The sequence below is a fragment of the Nipponia nippon genome, unplaced genomic scaffold, assembly GCF_047370975.1.
Source record: "Nipponia nippon isolate SJK-2023a ecotype South Korea unplaced genomic scaffold, ASM4737097v1 scaffold_1, whole genome shotgun sequence".
NCBI lineage: Eukaryota > Metazoa > Chordata > Aves > Pelecaniformes > Threskiornithidae > Nipponia > Nipponia nippon.
In genome coordinates, this window is record NW_028262290.1 from 94,208,041 (window position 1) to 94,234,682 (window position 26,642).

The 26,642-nt window shown below is 42.3% G+C and overlaps 1 protein-coding gene across 1 annotated transcript in view; it reads right to left on the reverse strand.

Moving 5' to 3' along the window:
* Nucleotides 1–784: 784 nt before the first annotated feature.
* F13A1 (coagulation factor XIII A chain) overlaps nt 785–26,642 on the reverse strand; it is a 60,842-nt gene continuing 34,984 nt past the window's right edge. Inside the window, exons 8-15 of the mRNA XM_087762842.1 lie at nt 23,895–24,033; nt 17,261–17,364; nt 16,379–16,467; nt 15,269–15,422; nt 14,397–14,684; nt 10,204–10,364; nt 7,041–7,177; nt 785–3,064 (exon numbers count right to left, since the gene is read on the reverse strand). Coding sequence (XP_087618968.1) covers nt 2,920–3,064; nt 7,041–7,177; nt 10,204–10,364; nt 14,397–14,684; nt 15,269–15,422; nt 16,379–16,467; nt 17,261–17,364; nt 23,895–24,033 — 1,217 coding nt within the window. The 3' untranslated portion in view covers nt 785–2,919. The remainder of the gene's footprint in view (nt 3,065–7,040; nt 7,178–10,203; nt 10,365–14,396; nt 14,685–15,268; nt 15,423–16,378; nt 16,468–17,260; nt 17,365–23,894; nt 24,034–26,642) is intronic.

Here is a 26,642-nt window from a genome sequence, read left to right on the forward strand (position 1 = left end):
GGGTTGCCAATCTGACCTTATTATTGATTGATTATTTCCTATGCATACATATAGTGCTATCACAGCACTCACTGCTTCTTCAGTCAGATTTTACCCATGATTCATGTGAGAGCCCACCCACAGGGTGATGAGTGGCTGAAATCCTGAAGGTCATCCTCATTTTGTCCTTAGTTTTTTGTGAGCAATTCCGTACAGAGCGAGCGGGCTGGTGATGCCAAGGATTGTTGACATCCCTGGCCTCTATTCCTAGTCATCACTGAACTTGTCTTTACTTCAATATACCCCTCTGTAAACGATCAATAAAAATACTTCCTATCTCCTGGTGAACATTGTTCATCTTAATGACTGTTGGTAAAATGCCTTGAAATATTTAATCGAGAGAAACACACTTTAGAAGTGGGATGTAGGTAAAGTTTCATTAGGAGCATACCAGCCACTTAATGGATTTGACATGTTAAAGCAATTTCCAGGGGAATCTGGGAATTCTCTTTGCTGGCACTGTGATGTGCTCTGGAAGTTGCCCCCTTTTCCAATGCATCAGGTAGTCAGTTGTTAAAACAGAAAGAAAAACAAAGGCAAACATTTAAACTGAGCCTGTAAATGGTTGGTTGGGTTTTTTTTTTGTAATAAAGGTAGGGTTTTTGCCTTAGCACCAAAAAAGGCACCTTTATTAGCATGGCTTAGAAGCAAATTTTTTAACTTTTACAATTCAGTTGCAGCAGGTGGTGTCTATAGTGCTACTACATACAAGGGATTTATCAAAATACAGAACACAAGACACAAGTGCAATCAGACATGCTTTATTTCAAATTCTTATTACACTGTGGTTATAAAAAGTCTGGAATGGAAAGCAGGTTTATATGCAAGAGCAAAAAATGGATAATTTTGTTAGCTGATGTAGACTCTGGTAAGACTGCTTTATTACTTAACAGAGATTGCCACCTTGCATTTACAACACACTGTTCAGTCCCTTGTACCCCAGAGGGCTTATCTGGGAGACTTTGACATTGCAGAGTTTCTAATGTGGTCACATAAGCTGTACAAAATGAGTGTGTGCCCATGCCCGAAGTGAAAGCCCCCAAAAGTCTGGTGTTCCTGGATCCGGGATCCTGGATGCCTTTGCTTTGTTCCTCATCCTTTAGCAAAAGAGCAGCCTGCATTTCTCCCCTCCCAGGACTTGCTTATATTTAACAGCTGGTCACAGGTTTTGCAGGAGGCAATGTGTGACAAGAAGAGGAGCAGAAGGCAAGTCATCTCCTTTGCTTTCTCACTAATGAGACCACAAAATGACATGGCCATACACAACACAATAAAGCCCCAGTCTTTAATGAGCATGAGGCTCTTTTTAACTTCTTTGGAAGCTCAATTAGCTCACCTGTGCTGTTAGTATGGGACATGCTCTTACACACTGTCACCAGTGGAGACCAGTTCCTGCAGCTTGTGGCATGTGCATCTTTGCCTCTTGGAAAAAGATCCTAAGAAGGATTTCAGTGGAGATGAGAAATGAACACACATAGCCCCCGCTGCCCTAGCACAACGGGGTACATGGCTTAGGGTGGAGTGGTACCCTGCATGGAAGACTAATCGAAACTACAGATTCAATGCAGCTTCTGGGCCAGAAGGTCCTCAGGGGAGGAGCGTTGCCCTCAAGGCAGGAGGACTGCACCTCACAGAGGAATATGCTGTGAGAAAGGCAGGAAGCAGATCCAGCTTGTGGAGTTTCTGACTCTCAGGATACATCTTTATTCCTTTTCCAGCTGAGCTTCTGTCCCTGTGTATTCTGGGGTTGCTCATGTAACAGGACTTCATTCTGCAGTAGCCGTGATTCCTGGGAACTTTCAGGCATGGTTTAATCTAAACTCATCCCCAGGTGTTTAATCTAAACTCACCCCCAGCTCCAGTGCAGGATGTTTGCTAGGCTTGTGAGGCTGGCAGATGACGACTCTCAGGCTGCCCCCTCCAATTCTCTCTCCTTCACCCCATTTACCAGCTGGCAGAGCCTGGACTGCTCTGGGGCAGCGAACCCCGCTGACACACACACACGTGGGAAATGGGGGTGCAGGGTGGGTTCAGGAGAGAAGAAAAGGCAGAAAAGGATGAAGAGAGAACACATCCTACGCCAGAGATGTGACCAGGAAATGCAAGTTTGTTGTGGTGAACTCTGAGCAGGGGCATGAAAAACTCTGGATTTTCATCATGCAAAGGAGAGGAACAGTGTATCAGCAGCATATGGGGTGGGATGAAGGCATAAAATACAAGACCGAGTACATGTGGGTGCCTGCACACATGAAAGAGTAGGAGAAAAAGCATAGGGAAGCAGCAAGAGGAAACAAGGAGCTGGGAATATTCTGGAGATAACACATCCTGAGAGATGATTGCAGCAAAGCAAACTCTCCCTGAACTGGACAATTATAACATTGTAAGGTAAAGCAGACCCTTTAGCTAGAAATATCTGTTATTATTGCAGCCTGAATGATTTACCATAGGGTTGTGTAATTCAGTCTTAGAATTTATAACACTGAGGTTTTTTGTTTTTTTTTTTTTTTTTTTTTTTTTTCTTCTCTCTTTTCAGTGAAATATCAGGTCTTAATTAAAAGTAAAGTTCAGACTGCTTTGGTGAATGGAGCTTTTCAGATTCCCTTGCAGCACTAATGCAAAAGACCATAAATACAAGTGAACTATAGGAATAATATGGCCTAGAATTGCCTTTAATTACATGTATCTAATTTTAAATCATTCACTATCCAGGTGCTTTTTCATGCTCTCCCCAGTCTTACCAATTAGTTTTCTTCATCAAATTTTTTTCAGCACAAGGATGACCAAAATAATGATAAGCAGATTTCTACCTCTTCCCCCCTGACCCCCACAACATGATATTTTCAAATATAGCTAAATGAGAGATGAAGGAAGCATCTTGGTTCATGGTTTCTGAATCTGGACATTCAGCTCACCATACACATGCCTCAAAGCATCACAATTCAGGCTTGCAATCAGCTTTCGTAACCCTGGTCGTTTTGGGATGCATTTTACTTCCCAGATCAAGGTAGAGTTTGTTGGGATTTGCCTGCAGGGAAAAAGGAAAGCAACAATACTGTGATCAGTCAGCCAGTGCTCTCAACCTGACCCACAACTGGAGAAACTGAAGGTGGACAGTATAACACGTTTAAAATTTTTTATGTTTCACTCATTCTCGTAAGTGTCCTATAAATTATTCCCTCCATCTTCTATGCCTCTCAGAACTGACTCTGTCAAAGCCTTTTCTAGCCTTTCCTCCAGGCTAATTTTAAATTTCCAAAATGAATCAATTTTCTTCTGCCTCCTGTCACTTCCTCTCACGATCACTTTCAGAATTATCTTCTTTGTAGCTAACATATACATTTTCTACTTTATAATTCCATTTTACCTGTTTATTATAGCCTATAGCCTGTTGGTGATTCCTGAAATGGTTAAATGAGAAGTCCTTGTTTTGAAGTGCCCAGGGCATTCCCATGCAAACCCAATGCAGCGCTGCTGAGATGCTGAGCCCCTCCGCCAGCTCCTACCCTGAACCACCCTGCCATGGTTGTAACATCAGCAGATCTCCTCATTGGCCACATCAGATGAATTCTTCATGTCCATACAAATAAGTCAAAGTGTTCTTGGGAGTCCTGCTGTTAGCAGTTACTCTTTTACATTACGTATGACTCTTGATAACTCACACTATAAAGCAACTGTAGTCTGTGCTACTCTCGATTTTCAATTTTTGTTACAATTAAGATGCACGGAGAGCCACAAATATTGGGTTTCTGTGTTTTCTCAGTGCTTTCACTATGTTATGTGTGCAGATTTTGAAGGCTGAAATTGATTGACTGATTATGTTTGGGGGATGTCAGTATACAGCTGCTCCAAAGGAACTACCAATGGAGAAGGTAGCATAGTGGGGAGCTATTTATAAAAATGAATGTTCTTTTCCTCAGCATTAAGCAAGATGATTATGAATTTAGCCACTGTTCTCATCTCACATGGCTATGATATTCTGCAAACAACCAAATAAAATGAGAGTAAAGTAAGCCTAAACTTTAGTCACTGTTTCAGATTCTCATCTGGTAGGATTTGGCTCTCAGAGGCCATGTCCTGTGCTAGGGTCAGGATAGAAATGACTGCCCAGGCTTAGCACAAGTTGCCACAAGCCAAAAAACCTTAATTAGCTGTAAATGAGCTAGCCTGGAATCCTCCCACCTGAATATTTCTTTCAGTGCAAGTCTGCCCCTGCTAAAATGAGAGGTATTCTAGCTCCTTAGAGGTTAGCTTAGGTATCTCTACGTGGCACTGCATTGCATTTTGCATATACAGTCATAGGTACCCTGGGGCATGTACCCAGTTTTAGAAAAGAAAAAACAGAGGAAGATCGTATTTCTAGTGTGAGCATGTGCAGACCACTTCCAGCAAGTGTTTTCCCTCTTTTTATCTTTGTTCTTAATAAGAGATATTGTGTTCCCCTCAGGTGGCCTGCCTGCTCCATCAAATGTCCACTAAAATGGTAACATGATAAAACAATGACTTCAATTGCTGCACAAGGTTAAATACCTTTTTAAATTTAGAGTTTATGGGAATGATCTGCAATGGATTATCTGTATGGGAAGTGAAGAAGATATTATACAAGTCTGCTGTGCAGCAAGGTTCAGTCTACTTTCTTGGTCACTTGGGGGCCAGATTCTCCAAGGATAAAGGTTTTCAGACCACTTCTTCACAGTGCCCCAGTAAGAGAGGGCAGCACTACCATCTCTGATTTATAGTACTATCATCTCTGCATGTATATATATATTTATATATATGTGTGTGTTTATGCAGGAAGACAACAGCTGTGCTGGGAAACCAAACTCACCTTTTAATGTTTCTCTACTGTCCTACTTCTGAAACAACTTGCTTCTCTCCACAGATGCTAATACTAGCTGAGCTTTGACATGTAGAAACATCCAAAGCAACTTACCTGGTAGTGTGAATGCATGCTTGGCTAAAATCCTTTTAACACTATCCATCACTGCCTGGCTAATTCTCATTTGTCATGCAAAGGCTATGCGCCATGTAGGAATTGCTGCTGCCAAAGGCTTTTCCGTAAGTCATGCTCCTCATCTGTCTGAGGCTAATAGCTAAATATCTATCTATCTATCTAGTCTTTATGAATGGTCAAGACTGAAGCCCCTAAGCCACTTCATTCCCAGAATAATGTTTTATCAGCTGGAACACACATACCTGTTTTGTGGAGTCACCCAAGTGATACAGAAAAGTTACCTTAAAAATAGAGAGGTCAAAAGTCTCATCCCCACAAAGAACTGCAAAAGCCACATCCCATATGTGACAGTCCCTGGTGGACAGGGAAGCAGCGGAAGGGTGGGGAAAGCCTAGAATAGGTTTAATTCCCTTTGCAAATGGAGTAAAGCCACCCTAATCTGATTTTCTTAGGAGAGAATTCAGTGATGAATGGCTCTGCGTAATATGCTGAGCCATCACCACACTGGAGCCATTTATCACTCTGAATGTATGGAGGCTAATTGGATTATTATTTAAATAAACTACAACTGCCCCTTGCTCTGTCCTCTGTGTGTATAACCTGCAGTCTTCATTCACCTCAGAGAAGGTAAATCTTAAAATGACTAAGCTGATCCATTTCCATTTTAAATGATGCCAAGAGCACTACGGAAAAGGGGAAAACATGATGACTTGAAGGAAAATGACGTCTGTTCCGTGAGTCATTTTTCTCCCTAACTCCTGTGCCTTTGATGCACCTGACAACAACTGCATCCTTGAAGGTGAGAGCAGCCCACAGCAGCTTGTGGATTGAGAAGAATGCAGAACAACAGGGGAGGCTGGCACGGCCGGGCAGCAACGAGGGCTATTGCCACAATTTGTGTAAGTCGTGTGGACCGTGCTGAGTCATGTTCAGCAGCATCTGTGACATACCACGTGCACAAAGCAAGCACAATATGATGCCCTTTCACAGTCATTTTTCTATCCAGCTCCACTCTGGAGACTGGTTTTAGATCTTTTTATCCCTGGCCCAGGTGCAATCAGGCTCAGACCTCCCCTACTAGCTGCAGATAATGCTGACAATTTATGCAGCTGCTGAAGCACAGGCAATTTTTCAAACTCCTTTTGCACACACCTGGGGACCATCAGCTCAGGTAATGATAGATAACGCTGCTTTGGCTGCCCAAGACTAAGCAATGGCTGCAAAATGTTCCAAGGATCTCAGTTATGTATCCTGGAACTGGTTAGTGCTGAGCTTATAACACTGAACTGAAATGAAAAGAGGGTTTAGGAAACAACTTGCTTAGCGTACAGGTACCACTGTGTCAGCATGAGGTGCAAGTCTGAGTATAATGAAGGTGGCTTTCCTTTTCCTCAGGCTTGGGAGCACCCTGTGTTGGGAACACGCCTCTGTACCAGGGCAGCCCCATGCAGTGGTGCTACTGGGGGGGAGCTGTGTGCTTGCACACCGGCTGCAGCCATCCCAGCGGGCTCTGCTGCATCCGACACACATTTTGTGTCTTGATATAAGCTTGCAAAGATCATCTGAGGTACCTGAATGTCTTGTGTAATCATGATTAACATGAGCGGAGAAAAGCCCTTTTTGAAAAACAGCACAGGACTTGATTTGCACATACTGAGCGAGTGGCAGTAAACACTTCATGTGTAGGATAAATCTGTCTTTCTTTCTGTGATAGCGGCTCGTAGGTGCTATTGTCAAGCACTAAAAGTAATGTAATATAGTGAAAAAGTAAACTCAGGCTGCATTAGCAGCTACCCACAACGACTACTCCTTCCTCCAACACTGGTACTGAACAGATGAAATGCTCTCACAGTCTCTCTGCACAGTCTCTCTGGACAGCCTGACTTCTGACTATTGAGACCTATAGCTCCCCTGTGTATTGAATTTTAAAGTAAGGACAGAGTGTCTGAATTGAATTACTCAGTGCAGCATTAGTTAAGTGTCCCTTGTGAGCTTCCTCCTGTGAGCAAGCAAGAGATGAGCTCCCAGCCAGTTGTGCTTTCTTCCCTACCTGAACTCCTTTTTCATTGTTCTCAGCACACCGGGTCCCTCAAGGCGGAGCGTGACATTCTCCAGGGTTTGTTTCAGAGGATTGGTGAATTCCACAGTCACAGACATTTCTTTACCAGCTACCGTCTCACCTTGGGTCTGCAAGACAAGGAAAGGATAACGCTGCACAAACTGATAATAATAAAATGCCCCATGGTGAAAGACGTAGGGTTAAACACACAGTAGTTGCAAGGAAGGAGAGGAGGGGGAATGGAGCACACAGCAAAACAGCATGAGGCAGAGAAAACCTAGTCAGAAGAAAACTGTTGGATGGATCCATAGGTACCACTGCAGATTTTTCTACCCATTGTAATTTTCCCTCAAGCCACATGGCAGGTCAAGAGGCAGGCCCTCATTTCCACAGAAAAACCAGAAATCTGCATGCACAGTCCTGAAGCTGAGTGTCCAACTGAGGGCGAGTCCAGCTGAGGGGGCCTCTTGCCCAGATTCTCCCCCCTTCCCCAGGCTCCCTGCCAGCACTGAAGTACATGGCCTGCTCAAGATATAAGCTCTGGAAGAGAAGGGCAGGTCTTATTACCCTAAATTAGAAACACCAGGTCACATTGCTCGCACCCCCCAAAAGTGTTGTGCCCGTCTTCCCCCTGCCTTGCAACCACCTCTTGTGCTCTGAAGGGTTTCTAATCCTGTGCACGTGCTCTACATAGACCCGAGAGCCAGTTGCCCTCCAAAACCCTTACATAGCAAAAAGGCAATACATTTTGCACTGGAAAATATTAAACTGCGAGACTAATGAACAGTGATCACATTGAGTTCCATGTGTGTTATGGTACACAGCTGAAGGGATCTGTCTGTCCCTTCAGATCAGTGCCGGTAGTACAGCTGCCGGGAAAACACCTCCAAATGAATGTGTTTTTAAAAAAAGACTACATGCATGGGGATTTTGGTTTTTTTCCCCTAGAAACACAACATTTCTCACAGAATATAAAAGGCTCAGGCAAAAGGGTTTTCAACTTATGGCTGGCAGATCCCAGCTGGTCCATGGACTACTTAAAGGGCCTTGAGGAAGGTAACTAAGAAAAACAAGTCTCTTGTCAATAAATTTAAAGTGCTATGCTGGGGTCTGCAGCTCTACTGCTAATTTTTAAGGAGTATGACAGTTCCAAAAAACTGGAAAGACTCTGGTCTAAAGGATCACTCTGCACCAAATACCAATATATTGACTGGAATAAAGTATGAGATACTCACAGCTAAGGTCTCAACAGTATTTGGCCACCTGACTTTGCAAAAAGACATCGGTGACATTTTCAGAATTCCCAGCCCAATTAGAGGTCTTATCTCCTTCTTATTTCAATTGCCCATTTAAGATCACTGTTACATGGGGGGATTCAAAATCATCCTGAATTTCCACACATGCAGCTGAGACCATGACCTGTATTTGCCGAGCTTATTTTTCTAACCTGTCTCAAGCTAAATTCGAATAAGGTGTAATTTCCTACACTGTTAACTCTGGCAATGTCCTTAGACCAACAGAGAAAGATCAAAGGTGTATCTGAAGACAAGAGGGGAAATATATTTTTTCATTCTTCTCCCTTGCTCTCACATTAAGAACTCCAATCTACCAGTCAAATTCAATGAAGAAATCTGACAAGAAATCTAGGGAGATAAGCTTCTTTAGATTTCTTAAAAAAACAATAAAGGAAAGTTTCCTATATAAATACATAGGTATATACACACGCACACAAACACATGCTCTTAAAAAAATCCAGCTATTAAAATTTCGGCTTATTTTTACACATCACAAAGAAGCAGAGAAGAGACAAACTCAGTTTTACTAGAAGACATGGTTATTGGACAGCAACCTATCTCATATACTAAACATCCTTTCTTCATAACAGCAGGGAGGATAAACTATTTTGAAGCTGAAATTTGGGATCCTGTATAAGATGTTCTGTTTAAGTATTGAATTGAAAGAACTCTCTACTTTCAAAACTTGGTTATTGAAGACAGGTGTTTGAAGTAGATTTTATCTGTCTTGTTTACCTCCTCTCTAGAATGCTCAGTAAAACAAAAAAACTTTTATTTGAAAATACCAATAAACTGATCAGATCATAGTGACATTTCTGCAGACCACAAAATATTTTGCAAACTTCACTGTAGTTTTGATCTACATTTTTTAAAAAGCTTTTTCTGCAGAAGGCTGCTGTTTCAGGTTACTACATATATTATTATATGGGAACACGAACATTGGTTCAAATAAATACACAGGGAGGAAAAGGTCTATAAACTTAGATTTTTTTGAAGGTCCTGAATTTTAGGGAGCTGCATTCATGTTCATGTAAAGCCTCCTGAACAGGTGTTCTGATTTTTTTTTTAGCATTAGGAAAAAAGCAGATCCAAATGACATCATTCAAAGCAGATGAAGGCTCAGCGCTTTTGAAAAGGAGGCAATTTATTTCAATGCCCAGGTATGAATTGAGAACTCTCAATCTCAGCCCTGCCTTTGCCATATGACATAGGGTCCTTGTCCTATCAAAACCATTACACTTCTACATTTTCATAGGTATCATGCCACCGTCTGCAGAAATGCTTGAACTTTCAGGAAACTCCGCCAACAGTACATTCACAGAGTGGCAGCAAAGCACTGAAATCCTGAAAGCATCATCCCAAATGGATGCTGCCCATCCGAGTTGGGAGAAACTTCCCACAACACCTGCAGGAACTTTCCAAGCAAATTCACCTCAACAGCAGGGTCCTTCATTCTTCAGCAAGAAGCCTCTGTGCTGTGTTGCTTTAAATATAATAGACTTCTGAAGTAGTTAAAGGCTTGATTGACTTGAGTGAGTAATCTCTCTTACTCTTTGAGTTTCTCCAGCTTTCTCAGATCTTTTCCCCTCTACTTTACTCTATTACCAGTGATGTTGTCAGCCTCAGACTTCAATGTAGGGATACTCAGTACAATATATAACATACCTATACCTAACATACCTATACACCCTCATACACTCCAGCCAGCTGCTGCTTTATGAGGTCTATGTTAGACTGAAGGTCTAACATGCACACACACAGATACACCCCACCATCCCAGAAGTCAATGTGATAGCCTTGTAGAGAACAGCCTGTATGCAGCATGGTGGTCACTCCCCTCCACCCTAGCCCTGAGCTACCTTGATCCTCAGGGTGGGAATTTCCAGGACTGTCGCTTTCTGTGTGGCCAGAATCTTCCCCGTTTCATTGATCCGTGCCGTCACAAAGAAATGAAAGGAGGCTTGGTCCAGCAGGTCACTCAGGTACTCGCTTGATTTGATCACAACATCAAAAGATGTAGCTGAGGGGAGAAACAGGAAAGGAAAAAGGCATCTGAAGCAATCTAATGGCTAATTGCTCCTCCCATCATGGCTAGCAGCAGTTACACAAGCACCTTGGAAAAAAGGTGGCCCACCACCAAAGAATGATTTCTTTGTCCAAACTATCTTCATTTCTTTACCTCACCATTCCCCCTCGTATCTTTCCTCTTTCCATTTAGGCTGTGAGCTCCCTGGGGCAAGGGCTGGGTTTGTGCACAGCCTCTGCCCAGCGCCCGTCAGCACGGGCCCAAGTCACTGTTGAAGGTTTCTAGGCACTACCACAAAATAAGTGAGAAGGAAGACTGGCAATAAATAGCTATTGGGCACAAAGGTCCAAACCAGCTTTTGAGTGTCACCCTTGTAAATGTTTGCTCTTTCACTTTATTCCTGTGCTTTCTTTGCCTCTCTTTCTGGCAGAAGGATGCCACCAGAGCAGCCACTGGGGGTTGTGAGCCCATGCAGGCCACCTGGGAGACCACCTGCTCTCCAGGGTATATCTGGATATCTTCCTTTGTCCTACACTGGACTTGCCTGCAAAATTTAGCAAGAAGGTCCTCCTGTCACCAGCATGCCCTCCAGACAGATTTCACGTGCTCCCTGACAATAATTATTGGAAGGAACAAGTCCCTGTAAGCTAGATGGTTGAGATGCAGGGAATCATTAATTTTAACCATATTGAACTGCAATTCCCAGGCCAACAATGGTGTGAGAATGTGATGCAGAGAAGCAGACCTGTTAACTAAATGACCAGGCAGAATATATAGATCTGGAGCTCTTGCCTCTATAAACATTCATTATAACCCTAGTAAACATATCAAGATCTCCCATCTGTTAATTATGATTATTAATGTAATCCATTGTTTGTATTGTATTTGTGATATACACTGTACACACTGAGATAACTGAATTCAGTTGGGTAAATGACATTCACCCCTTCTCACTCTTTTGATCCGCTCACATCAAAACCAGTTCCTTGATTTGGTTTCCAAGCTATTCCCTTGGTGACCACCTGACCTGGATTTACCAGGCCAGCCTTAAATTTACTTGATGTGCTCCCCCTCCCTCCCTCCCTCCCTCTCACTCTGTATCTCTTGTAAAAGAATTTCCCATAATGCCCCAAACTGCAAATTACACATCAGGCAAGGTATTTCTCATCTGTGTAAAGTAAGTAAATAAATAAACAAATTAGTTACAATCAAAGAGAAATTTACTTTACAGTGGAAAGAAAGACGAACTTTTCTATTTAAATTTAATAACAACAGGAAAAAAAAAAGAATAATAGACTTCCATTTCCTTAGCACTGGCTGTGCTGTTAAGTTGCCAGTACCACTTACTGCACCTGGGAAAGCCAAGGGAGACACAACACCAAGCTGCCTTACAGCCTTTCAAAAAAAAACAAAACCAAAAAACCCTAAATATAACCTAGTAGATGCAAGAGCACCTTTGAAGGCACTGGAAAGTTTAAGCTATTCAAATCCTCAAAGATGTTTTCAACCCACACAATTCCTTTAATCATTATTCTGAAAATCGTGCATTCACTTCCTGTTTGGAAACTTAGTTCGTTTCATTCTTTCAGGGGCATGAGCTGGAAGAATGCCTTTGATACGTCTGTATTATATTGTAATTTTTTGTTACCTCCATATATATGTATATATACACTTCTTGCCATGAACAAAGCCTACAAATTCTGCCTGAGTGCCTTGGAAGGTACACTACCATCACACCCCTGACAGAGTATTCTCACACTGTTGCAAATGATCACGCTGCCTCCTTTCACACTGCCCATCTGCTCAGACACCATTCCTGATTGCATGCATACTCCTTTCCAAGGTAAAGCTGAAAGAATTCACCTTCAGAGATGGCATAAGTGGTGAGGGCATTTTTTTCCTGTTGTGGGACAAAGTGCTCCACAAGTCGATGACTGTAGCTCAGCTATAAGCTAATTTCCACCTTGAAAGGTGGTAATACCTTAAAACATGTCTCCTTGACCAGAGGCAGTGATGGGGACATACTTTTGGTACACATGCAAAAAATTCATGTTCTGTTCTCTCTGGTGCTTCTCTTTCTAGTCTGTGTTCACTCGGCATCAGTCAATTCAGAGTTTCCAGCACTGTTTCAAGAAGCTTTTTACAAACCATTTACTTAACTTAGAAAAAATGAATTATGAGGCTCAGTGATGCTTAAACATCATCTATTCATTTCATTTCTTGCACAGAAGAGATAGATGAGCCTCAAAGCATTGCAGAAGCTGTGTTTCAGGTAATAATACCTTACACAGACCTTTGATGCAAGAGCAGATGTAAGACTGAATTTTCCCCTGTCAAAGAAGTGGCACAGAATTTAGACTGAGCAGATGAAATTGATTTTTTTACTGTACCTAGCCAAGTCTCCAAAAAGTTTTGCAGTATTTCAGATCAATTATTTAGTAACTGATGCAAGCCAGTATAAAAACCCACACTGTGTTTTGATAGGCTGTGTCGGAACAACCCAATGCAACCCAGAGTCAACCCATTTCCAGACCCCTTGCAAATGAGTCAGGGAGTTAGAAAGAGCCAGAAAGCAGCTGTCAGGGCTTTGTTATAGACCGGAGATAGAATTTTTATTAACCTTCACCTGTAGATCCCTGTAACTGGACTCCTACTTTATGGAGATTAATCAGCTTCAAATCAAAATGTGCAGTTTTAGATGATGCTCAAATTGGAGGACTTTTTTTCACAGCACGGCAGGAACCGTGATTCCATGGAGGCTTCTCACTGAGACAAAACCTATCCTCTTTGAGGAGAGAGGGCTCACAGTGTCTCCTGAGCTGGGATGAGACAGACAAGGCAGATGAGAAAGCTCTGAGGTCAGCCAGGGTTGCTGTGATTCAGCACCAGACCTAGATCAGGAAGCCCATCCTTTGGCCTCCCAAAGTCCTGCCACTCCTGCTGCACTCAGCAGAGATTGCCTTTGCCCAGTAGCAGCATCAAGAAGGCAAAATCATTGCTTCTGACTTTCTCAATAGGGAAGTCAAGTAGAGGATCCTCTGACTTAGCCTCCGTAACAGCACGTTCTCATCACTTTCGCTGAGCTGGAGGCACTGACCCAAGAGCACAAGCCTGTCAGAAGAACAAGCGATTGGCAGTCAGTTCTTGCTGGGATCTGCAATCAGCCTGCTCCATAGTGCTCTGGAGTAAAGTAGGTCCTCAACACTTGCTGACTGTTTTCCAAATGGGGCTGCCATGGCTGACAGGAAATAAATTCATTATGTCCAAAATAAAAAAGGAGAACATTCCTCTTCCCTACTTCGAGCAGTGCAAAATCCTGCCCTCAGCCGTGTGAGCTAGGCTGCCAGGAACTGCTTTTCTCCTGAGAAGAGGGAGACAGAATCTCCCCACTGCAGTCCAGAGGGCACTAGGAAAAGCAAACACTGTATCTGTAAAGATAACTCACCTTTGGGTGCCGGCCAAGCTGATAAATGCCCCTGCTCTATAGTGGCACATTCTAGTCACAGATCAACTTTTTAGATCGCTGAGAATATAAAATCCTGAACCACCCAGTCCCCCAAAGCCAGATATGCACTTGGACCCACTCAGAGCTTGTCAGCTTCTTTCAGGTAAGGCAAGATATGCACCTTTTCGTCCCTGTAAATGACACCCTGGGGAACCAGAACTTTCCTTCACTTGCTGAGACACTGCTAGGAGACTAAAGGTATGAAAAATGATACCTTGCAGCTTAATATCTGCACTCCTTTGCTTTCTTTTGTACTAAATAAGAAAAATTAACAGTTCCCAAACATGCAGCTTGGTGTAAGAGAGCATTATGCAGGGAGCAACAGCCTGAAGAAAACAGCCTCAGCTCTAAATGTCACCGGTGGCAGGGCAAGAGTTGGGAGTGGAGCCTCCTGATACCCAACAGAGTATCCTATCCCTAGCTACTAGAATTGGCTCTACCCATGGGTAGAGACATTGGTGACAGTTAATGACACAGAGAAAAAAAGCTAGCAGGTTTGAAAACAACTATGCAAGTCTTACGTGAAGAGGGTTCCAGTTTTGCACTGAAAGAGTGTTTCTTGAATTCATTTTTTGTGACTCCTGTATAAAACACAATGTTGCCTGAAAGGTATGTAGTGGCAGTGTAGTAGTTGCGACTTTTGTTCCTGAAAGTTATAGTGACTTTAAAGTCACTGCCAAGGACTGCTTTTTGCACTTGGAAGTCCATGTCAACATCCGTCTGTGGCTGATACGCAATATTTTGGGTAGTTTGCTTTTCAACACCGTACATCACAGCAGTCTCAAGAGCCAGTCTCTCCTCCTGTGAGCCTAGAAATGAATGAAAATCAAATTTAGAAGAGAAACAGGGGTACTGCATTAGCACATCCCCACTCACCTATCACAAGGGTGCATCTTCCATAGTTTGTGGTAGCTGAAATGAATGGATGAGGACAGTAAACCTTCCTCTGGTGAAGTTAATATTATGAGAACTTCACAACTTCCAAATGAGCTGGTCTTAAAGATTCAAGCCATATCAGATAAATTGACCTAGCTTAACTGATATTAATGGAGCTACGCTGATTTACTCTGTGCAAACATCTGTCCTGAGTGAGAAATGTCTAAACAGCTGCACAGAAAGCCTTGAATTGTTTTGAATGCTTTGAGTTACTCCATGACTACCCTTTGTTTTCACTACAGCTTACTCAGTCCAAAGCATTTCTGAGTAGCAAAGTCTGTGCTGTTATCAAGGCATCTGCAGTGTTTCTAAGATGGAGTTATAAATAAAGGATTCCAGGGGGCACCTTGGCAGCTTGTCATGCAGCTCCTTCAGTGCCAGAGGTCTGAAAATCCACCATCCAAGATCTGACTGAGGTAAATGTATATCAGTATGGTCCCACCCCATTTCAGGTTACCTTCTTGGAACTTGTACTCCTCAGTAATCTCCATCATTCCATCACCCCCAACTTCCTTGGTCACAATCAACTGCCCAATATGCGTTGTGTCAATTTTTTCTATCACTTGGGTTCCATTTTTCTCCCTTCTTGAGTAAACAATATCACTATTCACCTATAAAATTAAATGAAAAAGGATTGAGGCATATGGAAGTAGAGAGAGGAAGGGTAGCCAGCCTATCTCCCCTCAAAACAATGACATGTTGACTTGAAGTCCCATGTTTAAAATTAGTCATATGCTACAATAATGACTAGGTTAATTTTACTATTTGCAGCTCCAGAACAACGGACAGTGTAAACTTGAGCAGGCTACAGAGATAATGTTTGGACTTGGGGAGCGTGATTACACACTCCTTGCAACAAAAAGCTTTAGACTACAGAGAGGGGAATGCTTCATAGATAGAATATCTTTATTCTCTTCTGTCCTAAGCTATACACAATTCAATCAGAGAGACACTTGGCTCTACAGCTGCTGCAATTCTGGGCACACCTCTGGTGGTGCAAGAGGTTAAAACTCCAGACGAGGCCCTCTCCCCCCTCATGGAGATATTTCCCTCTCAGATCTGCCAGTCAAACCACCCATGTGAGCTCTCCTTGACTGACTGCAGCCAAAATGAACATGGTGAGCAAAGGCCTCTTTAAAATCACTGCATCCATTTTGACGGAAATAAGTAAGGGAGCCTTAACATAAGCAGCTTTGCTGGCAAGCTTGAGAAGGAGGTAACAGCTAACAAGGGATGAAGATGAGCAGCTAGAGCTAGTGACTCATTTGCCAGCATAGCTGGAATCTGGGAAGGATAAATGACCACAGCCTGAAGTTTCATCAGAGCCAGAGTAGATTTTTCTGCTTATTATATTGGTGAGCAGACATTAGAGAAATCTCTGTCATTCATTAGAGCCATATCACACCTACTGGCCAGCATGTCAAAATATAATTATGAGATTTTTCTTTGATGTGGAGTATACGTGAAGCAACTTCTCAATCCATAAATTGTAGTGGAGCCCTATCTTCTGTCTCACCGATGGTCCCACTGATATCACTCAATGCACTAAAAATTTTCAGATATGTACCTCAGCATAGACAAAAGGAGCATCAAATTGGAAGCAAACGTGACCATGTTTAATGGCTTGTACTGAGGCTGGGCCACACCTGTACATACCTACAGGGAGAAGAGAGATAAAGTGAGAAATTAAATTAATTGAAAAACATGTCAAAGTGTTATATTTTCTCAAAGAAAAAGAATTCTTGGGGTTTGGTGAACTCTTTTAATAGTTTCCAGGAACTCCTAACCAAGAAGTGAAAAGCTTTATTTCTGTTACCAGCCCTCTAAACAACACAGACTGAAGTCTGAAACAACCTAATGGTTTGGTACCTTAATGGCACTGTAAAGTCCACTGTAAGTCTCAAGTGCTTGAAACACAGTTACAGGTGGTTTGGTTAAAGCAGATAATTTTGGGAGGGCTCAGTTATACCACAGACTGAGAGAGATCTCACTGCAAATTTGCTAAGACTGTCTTTTAAGAACTGGAAAATTAAGGACTGGGAAGAAATAACAGTGACTTTTCACTTTTTCTCTCCTGCCTACCACTTGCTCAGGAAGTTTAGTAAGGACTGCAGACATAAAATGAAGGAGAAAGAGTTGGATCAGGCACCTGTATAGGTTCTCCAAAATTTTAGAAGCCATCTTTTGGCAACAGGACTACACCTCTTCTGTACCAAGCAGGGCCCTTCTCATGCACGATTTTGTGCACGTGCATCATGAGCAGTGTTATAATAAGGACAGATTTATTTTAGAGCTCAAAACAAATCAGGAGAAGGCCCTGAGCACAGGTGAGTGTGGTTATCTGGTGCAGGAATTTGTCACCAGCTATATGGTGCCACTGGCTCAGCTATCATCAGCTCAGAACCCAAGTGCTGGAAAGGGAGCTAAGGAGGACTTCAGGTGATACTACCATCACTGGTTTCTTGAGGTGTCCCATCAACAACCTGCCATCCTCCAAAACCAACAGGAAGATCAGGTCTGGTCATCCATGCTTCATTCCAGCAATGATAGTTCCTTAGACAAGAGATGAGACCAGAATATTAAATTCTTGGAAAGAAGACCAAAACAAACCTGTATATTTATGTCCTGCTATTGCTTCAATAACAACATTTGCCAATTTAGGGGTGAAAAAGTTGGGTATTTCTAGAGAACAGATTTTTAGGTCTAAAAGTTTGCTACCTATCTGTTAAAACCTGAAGGCCACAATCCTTCATTGTAGTTTCTTGACTGCAAGTTGAAGAAGCTTTTTGATTCTTCTAATGTGTTCTGAATGCAAATGTCTCAGAAAAATTTCCAGTGCTTGGAGATTGTTGGGGTATATGAAGAGCTACACAAACTACAATCCCTTTCCTGCCAGACACTTCCACTTCAGTGTGCCTGCTAAAGCAAGCTTTGAATCTTCTTCAAGCCATTGAAGCATGGTCTGGTTTATAACTATTAAGACTGAAGCTTTGGTGCCTCTTCTGAAGAGATTTCAGGATCAGCTCTATAATGTACAGTGTGTAGCTTTGTTTTCATGGTTCAAAACAAACATGCTTAGCTGGTTTCAATGTTGGTTGAGAAAAAGACTATACGATATAAGACTATCCTCATTGTGGATTCCTTATGAAGTCTTCCCAATGTGTCATACCAGTGAGGGAGGTCAGATCTCCTAGAACAGACAGCTTTCCATAAAACCCACGTACAACCACTGTGGGCCAAGTCTTGCCTTTAGGGCCCCGGACAATATGCTGAAAGGTGAATTTCTGAGAGTGGTTTATCTAGGCGCTCAGGGTTGAAATGCCCTCACTTGGCTGGATGCTCAGGAAAAGAAAAAAACACTACAGCACCATCACTGTCTGCCCAGAATGTTTCGGAGATGGGCAGAAAAGAAAGGCAGATCTTGTAACTTCCTGCAATGCTACTGGCGCTCAAGGGAGAGCACAAGCAAGAAAAGAAGACAATCTAGGAAGAGGGTCTTGCAATAAAGCCAGCAAAGTGTTTGAATTTCATTACTGTAAAAAATAAAGGAAGGAAGGAGAGGAGAAAGGGGTAATTTTGCTTGCAAATTATACATATCCTACAGCAGATATCAATAAAATTACATCTATGTAGCTGCTGATGCAGCCCCTAGTACATGCAATGATATTAGCAACCAAAATGGGGATTGTTAAACTCTTCCATTTCATTAATAATAGGTGAAAACCAGCCATGGAGCAGAGTCGGAAGGATCTGAGGCTTGTCTAACAAGACATTTCAAAGTGGAAATGAAAGCTTGGATCAGGGTAAAACTTGTCAGTTAGGAGAGTTAATGAAGCAGCACTACAGAAAAAGGAATTATTGAAGGAAAATGACACACACTCAAAGAATTTTTGATGCTGCTGAGAGTAGTCAATGCTGAATCATGCTTGCAGAGCTTTGCTGAAGGCTACCAGAGAATGGGGACGCACTTGCGGTAGGTGGGTTTTTGGAAACTGTTATGCCAATATGTGAGAGAGACAATCCCTGCCCTGAAACCTTCACTGATTCACTTTGAATCAAACTCAGATGTGTCACTGGCTTTGTGTTCTGCGAAAGAAGAACCTGAAGAGCAGGCAGGAGGAAAGGATGATAAAACCAAGGGGGGGATAACACTGCAGAAAATGGCAGCTCTGCTTCAATTCTGTAATTAGGTAATGCAGGTTTTTTTCTAATTTTTTTTTTTTTCTATATTCATCCTAGGGGACAGGACCTTTCTTACTGGTTTCTATTGGTGTAGTGTTGGGCGCAACAGGATGGCAATTTTTTTAGGTCTGCTGCCATGCAAATAACAAATACACTTAAGGATATTGAATGTGAATGGACAGAAATACATTGTTTGTAAAGCACATGAGCATTGAGGAAAGGAGGATGAGGGGAACATTTCCTTCTCCAAAATGTAGCAGCAACTTCTCTGTGGTAGAAATGAGCACAGCTGAGGCACTGCCTTCCCAGCCATAATTTGTTAAACTGATTCTGTAGTTCTTGTATTCTACAGCAAGCCTGAGACATTAAAGAAAGCAAGAATGGCTATACAGATCAATGCAGTGACCATTAAATATTTACAGAGATAATTACAAATAGACTAAACAAAGCGATGGGGAAATTAATAAAAGATGATCAGGTGGGTTATATGCCTGGAAGACAATTTAAGACGGGTACTTCGTATTGCTTATGAGACAAGCACATGCTGGAAACAGCTTCTGCCCTTTCATTAGCTAATAAGCTCAGGCATCGAGGTTGAGAGAGACACTGATAACGTTATTGAGAAATCAGAGAAAAGTGAGCTGGAAGTGAATGGGACAGCAGAGGCCTCAGAAGAGCTTTCTCCATGGGCCTAGACATGGATGAACCCCTGTGGGGCCAGGTGACTTTGAGCAAGTTTCTGCTGATGTACTGACATTGTTCTGCTTGGACCTCACAGTAGGAGTGAGTCTTGATTCCCATCCAAGACAAATATTCTTTAAGTGTCTTTATATCATCATTAAGAAAGACAAGGAGAACAAAGTAAGGGGACAGAGACAGTACTGATGGGCCCAAATCCGGCCAGGTTTATAAAAATAACTTTTTGCAAAGTCTGTGTAATTTTGTATATGTGTTCTGTTGTTGTCGTTTTTTCCTATCCTGAGGGAGAAGATGATCTTTAATAAAAATAAATAAATGTCAGATAACATTCAGAGGGAGCCCCACACTCAGAGATTGATTGGACTAAAAATCCTGGCTCCAAGTATCCCTGAAGTCTGAGAGTATTTAAAACCTGAAGACAGATCAGCTCCAGCAGTACAGGGCAATAGAAATGATATATTAATAAAGAAAAAGAGCTTTGCTTCCAGTTTTCAGGAGATTATAAATAAAAGTGAGAAATACATTTTAAAAAATCATTATAAATACCTTGAGCTTGTCCTCTTAAAAAAAAAAAAAAAAGAAATAAAAAAGACATTAAAAATAAAATCAAGGTTAAGACACAAGCCATTTAAAGTCGGCATGTGGGCTACCATGAAGTGTTACAGAGTAATGAAGAGAAAGGACACAGAGGAGAAATGAAAAGAAGTGTGTAATATATTAAGTCATGCCCAAAGGGTTATGTGCGCCATGTACTAATAAATGCACCGGGAGGACAGAAGGATGAACAAGGCAGCTCAAAAAGTAATCAAGCTGAAGAAAAGCAAACGTAGGATGGGAGGATGAAATGCTAGTGTGAAGTTGCATATAGATTTCAGTGGAGTAAGGATGATTTTGGATGATCTGGTCCTGTCCCAAAAGAACAGAAAAAAACCCAGGACTGAATTAAGAAGTCTTGGGAAACAGCTGGGAAAAGGAGAGGTAGGAAAGTAAAAGGAAATGACAAAAGTGGGTGAAAGTTATGTCACAGATCAGGTTAGGAGAAGGAGAGAAGAGATGAGATGGTGGAAAGTCTGAAGCATGGCAATGATCCATTACTGGGTGTATATGGACTGAGTAGTGAGATGGCCAGTCATTGGGTCTTGTTTCACATCTTTTATAGGCAGAGGAGGTTTCAGAAGAGTGACTCTTCCTTTACTGCTCTGTGAGCCATAGAAGGACCAGCCACCAGCCCCATGAGATGTACTGAGGTCCTGCTGTCACATAGACCAGATGCAGCTTAGCAAACTGGGAACCCCCAAGGATTCTAACAGGAGGGAGCAAGGCAAATAGCAGGACCACAACCCTGGACTTCAGGAGAGTCGGCTTTGGACTATTTAAAGTCCTGCTTGGAAGAATCCCATGGGAGGCATTTCTGAATAGAAGATGGGCCCAAGAGAGCTAGTTGTTTTTCAAAGGTCACCTCCTCCAAGCTTAAGAATGCTTCATCCCTATGCGCAGGAAATCAACCGAAAGCGGCACAAGGCCCGCATGGTGAACAAGGTGGTCCCGACTAAACTCAAACATAAAAAAAAAAAAAATGCACAAGAGGTGGAAGCAGGGACAGGTGACCAGGAGGAATATAGAGACATTGTCTGAGCAGACAGGGACAGGTTTAGGAAAACCAAAACCCAGATCAAACAGAGTATATCAAGGGACTCGAAGAGCAGTAAGAAAGGCAAGTACATCAGTATCAAAAGGAAGACTATGGAAAATGTGGGCCTGCTGCTGAATGGGGCAGGGGACCTGATGGCAAAGGACTAAGAAAAGGCCAAAGTATTCAATGTCTTCTTTGCCTTGGTTTTTACTGCTAATATTTGCCCTCCGGAATCATGACCCTTGAGACCAGTGTGGAAGTTTGGAGTAATGAAAATTTACTATCTGTAGAGGAGGAACAAGTTAGAGAACATTTAAACAAACTGGACACACAGAATTCCAATGGATCTGATGGGATGGACCCAAAAGTGCTGGGGGAGCTGGCTGATGTCATTGTAAGACTACTCATATCTATCTTCGAAAAGTCATGCTGATTGGGGGAGGTTCCTGAGGACTGGAAGAAAGCAAGTGTCACTCCTTTCTTCAAGCAAGAGAAGAAGGAGTACCCAGAGAACTACAGAATTGTCAGCCTCACCTTGACCACGTGTGGGTGTGGTGCTTAGGGACATGGTTTAGAGGTGGACCTGGCAGTTAGGTTAACGGTTGGACTCGATGATCCCAGAGGTCTTTTCCAACCTTAATGATTCTATGATTCTATGATCCCTGGGAAGGTTATAGAGCAAATTCTTCTCAAAAACATTTCCAAACATATTAAGGACAAGGTGATTGGCAGTAGTCAGCATGGATTTACAAGAGGCCAGCCATGCCTGACCAACCTGATAGCCTTCTGTGATGAAATGAATGACTAAGTGGGCAAGGGGAGACCAGAACATGGGGTTTGTTTTCTCTTTTGACTTTAGCGCCATCTCCCCGAACATCCTCATAGACAAACCATTGAAGTATAGACTAGATAAGTGGACAGTAAGGTTTATTGAAAACTGGCTGAACTGCTGGGATCAGAGGATTGTGATCACTGGTGTGAAGTCCAGCTGGAGCCTAGTCACTAGTTGTGTACCCTGGGGTCAATACTGGGTCCAACAGTGTTTAACATCTTCATGAATGACCTGGATGACAAGACCTACTACACCCTCAGCAAGTTTGCTGATATAGAAAACTGGAAGGAATGGCTGATACACTAGAGGTTGTACATGAGGAGAGGCTGGGACTGTTCAGCCTGGAGATGGGAAGGCTCAATAGGATCTCATCCATGTGTATAAATGCCTGGTTAGGGAGTTGGGGGGGAAGAAGACAGAGCCAGACTCTTCTCAGTGGCCCCCAGTGTCAGCACAAGAAGCAATGAGCACAAACTAAAACACAGGAAATACTGTCTGAACATCAGGAAACACTTTTTTACTCTGAGAGTGGTTGAGCACTGGCACAAGTTTCCCAGAGAGGCTGTGGACTGTCCATCCTTGGAGATGTTCAAAACCCAACTGAACACAGCCCTGAGCAACCTTCTCTAGCTGACCCTGCTTTGAGCAGGGGGGTTGGATGACTTCCAGGGGTCCCTTCCAGTCTCAGCTATTTTGTGATGCTGTGATACAAGCTTCAGATATAAATGAATCTAATTATTTTCCTTAGATTCCCTCTTGGTAGCAGATTATGGAAATCGCGTAAAAAAGGTTACAGCAACAGGTTCAGTCATTTCCTCCACCACAGAATGGGTTTATTACAGTTTTAATATAAAGACTTCCAGAGACTAAGTTGTTAATGAAACATGCTGATGAGCAGCTACGCTGATGAGTTGAAGATATCATTGACACAAATCAGGTATATTAACACTGAATAGGACAAGTACCTCCTGAATATAGGAATATATACAGAGGTCACATTCACTGCTTCACTCTGAGGAGGAGAAGCTTGAGGCCCAATAACCCACACATAATTTCTACTGAACAGAGCATATAATCAATATATGCTACACTTCTCCTGTCAGACAGGAGACAGTAAGAGCTCGAGGAGGAAGTTAGAGCACTGTCTTCACCAAAAGAATACCTAGACTGCATTTCTTCTTCCTAGGGAGTTTTCTTTTTATAAATCTGGTGATAGCACTTCAGTAACTTGTATGATACCTTGGCCTGTTTCTTTTTCAGCTGAACTGGATTTATTTTGGAAAGTACCTATTTGTGACAGTGGCTTCATGTACAAAACATAAAACTAGCCTACAAACATAGGGACTGGGCAGAAGCAGGACAAGAAGGGCATTTTTCCATAGATATTGAAGTATTCCTTTGAGCCTGGCTCCAGACTGATGTAAGTGCCCATCCTACCCCTTTCCATTTTTAGAAATGGCCTGGCCCTAAGGAGCACAAACCCATTCCAGCTCTCCTCCAGTGTGCTTAAATGTGTACTATACAGAATGGTAACATTAGTAGTTGGATCCCCTAGGGTATGTCTCTTTTACAAGCACTTCATATTAGTCAGCCTACTAACAACCCATTCATTCTGTTTTACATAAGCTAACAGTATTCTTTAATGGACAGAGAAATAAATAAACCACAGGCTTTGCTGTCATGTTTTTTACTACTTACATAGCCGACACATTAAAGACATTTGCCAGGAGAACTCACCAGACAGAGTCTTTTGTAAGTTTGGTGTCCACTTTCCCTTCGTCATCCAGAAAGAAGTCCAACCGTAAATTGCCGTTGTTATCATGGGCAGAAGAATAGTTGGTAACGAGTCTTGCAGGTATCCCCAAGCACCTCAGAACTGTGGCAAAGAGATAAGTGTGATGAGAAGGACAAATATGAAGACTGTGCTCATGGATGACAGGATGAATAGGGAGAAACTATTAATAACTAGAATAAAATGGGAAAGCTCAGCTAAATCAACCCAAATAATTCCTCCTATCTGCCTTTATATGGAATGTGTTAAATATTTTATTCGGTCCCAAAACAATGAACATTCAAGATATGTAATGGTACAATGGTTATAACCTAAGTAGCTGATTACCGTTAGTTTTAGAATAGTCTTGCATAGTGACCACACTGTAGCTTTTCAGGGCAAATCTGGGTGCAGTGGGTCCACTGCATGACCAAAGGTGGTATAAAGAAAAATAAGTTTAAGCCTGCAAGAAATGCAAAATATATTAGGTCTCCTAGTATCCTAGTGTCCTAGTACCCAGGAGAATCATGAGACTGTGCTAAAAAGAAAATTAATAGAAAGTGTCTCCTTTTGGTTGATTTGGAGTTTTCCTGTTTGACATTTGCCATCAGAAGGGATCTGGGGAACACAAAGAATAAAGCAGAAAATTATTGCTAACAAGAGGGAAAAGCTGCGTTATTTGCAAGTGAAATGTCAGAGTTAGAGAGTCTGAACAAAATGCATTACATAATTTGTATTGATTGCTAAGTAATAGTATTTTGGAGTCAATAGTCCCTTCCCTTACAGGATCTTAAAAGGAGCATCCAAAAAAAAAAAAAAAAAAGCCCCTACCCCTAAATCTCAGAATCTCAGACCATCACAATGTAGCACTGATGGCTCTTCTTCGGCTCTTCTTCCCATTTGACAAGTGGTAAATTTGGGATATGTGGAAATGCTATGGCCATGTGCATCATTAGGCTTCTGTGTGTGGTGCACCCTGGCTGACAAATAGGCATGCAGCATAGTCCCGAGGGGGGAGTGGGGCTGCAGGGTGACACATCATCTCAGTTTCTCCAGATGAAATATTTTGTCTCTTGGCCAAAAAAAGTTCCTGTTTTCTGATTTAGGAGCCAACATGATTCTGCAGAAAACAGAGGGTTTTTTTCTGGAAAGGGAAAACATTTTTATTGAAAATCTTATTTAAAAATAGTTCTGATACTGCAATGTTGAATGACCCTTGCTGCTACTGCTGGGTTTTGTATATTCATTAGTGTCACTACTGTGACTCCCAATAAAGTGTAACACTGCACATTCATTTCAAGTTCCTGGATGACAAATTACCTGGATGCATCCAATACCATATGTACCTATTGATTAAACTTAATTCAAGCACCCTCCCAGGCTTCCAGCACATGAGCCATCAGGGCTCATTGAAAATAATTTGTCTGACAATTTCAAGATTAATGACCATTTTTCAGAATGTTTTAGCATTTTTAACGGATGAGTCTCCAGAGTGTACAATATAGTAACCTTGGAAAGCTGGACTGGTCACAATGATAAAACATTGGCAGCTCAGAAAGACACAAAATCAGCTCAAAACAACCCTTTTAGTTGCACATGGCTATTCAGTCCTTTGCTGTCTTCTCTGTGCAGTGGTCGGCAGCTGGACGTGTCAGTGACTATGTATCAGATCAGCCACTGGACAACATTTTCATTTCATAATGCTCAACAAACTTTATGCTTCAGCAATCCTTGCAGCAGTACGAAGTACCAGGTCTCTGACTTGCCTAACTTAGTCAGCAAACTGAGTCTAGTTTTGCTCCAGATAAATACACCTCTCCATTTAACCCGGCAGGCTCCAGGCCTACACTGCGTTGCCCCAGTTTCACAGTGGCCTGCAGGCAAAATACTGTGTAGTGATGATTCAGGGCCAGTGTGGGGCGGGGGGTTAAGGTGGGACAACTGGTGTGTGCGTCTGTGATCTAGAGAAATCCAGATGTGGCAACAGGTGGAAGCCACTGTGAGCAACCTCATCCATAAGAAACATTTGCGAGTGCCTTTTCAAAACCATTGCATTGTGCAAAGGCTGAGGAGCATGAAGTACAGACCATGCAACCTCAGGCAGTGAAGGAAGTAGACATCTCTCAGGTTCTTTGGATGTGGGTGATTGTTGATTATCCCATTGCACCAGGAATAAAATGAGCCATTTCATGTGTCGAAGGACAGAGCACCTGCCAGCGCCTCCCCAAATCAAAACAGGAACCTCTCTGGATATATGACAGAGAAGCAGAGAAACCTGAAACTGCTTCTCCCACCGCAGCTGTGAGAAGCATGTGCCAGCAGAAGGCTAGGTGGTCAGAAGACAGCTTTATTTCTGAGGTCCTTACTGTTTTGAATAGCTTTTGAACTACGTCAGGTAACCAAAATGAGTTATGAAATTCAATTATCCAGATTGGGGGAAAATTATGTACAAAGTGAAACATACACATACAGAACAGGCAAAAACAAAGTGAAAAATGCAGAGATGTCCAGGGCTGCCTGAGGGCGAAGAACCAGTCTTGTAACTTGTCATTAATTATTCAATTTCCATATTTGCTGCAGAAGATGGGTGATTAATATCCTTCATTTTTGATAAAAGTATAATGTAAAGGGAAGTGTAATGCTATTCCTTGAGACAGCAACATGTGACTGTATTGAGAGAGATGAAACAGGGAAAGGTTTCACGGAGAGTTTTT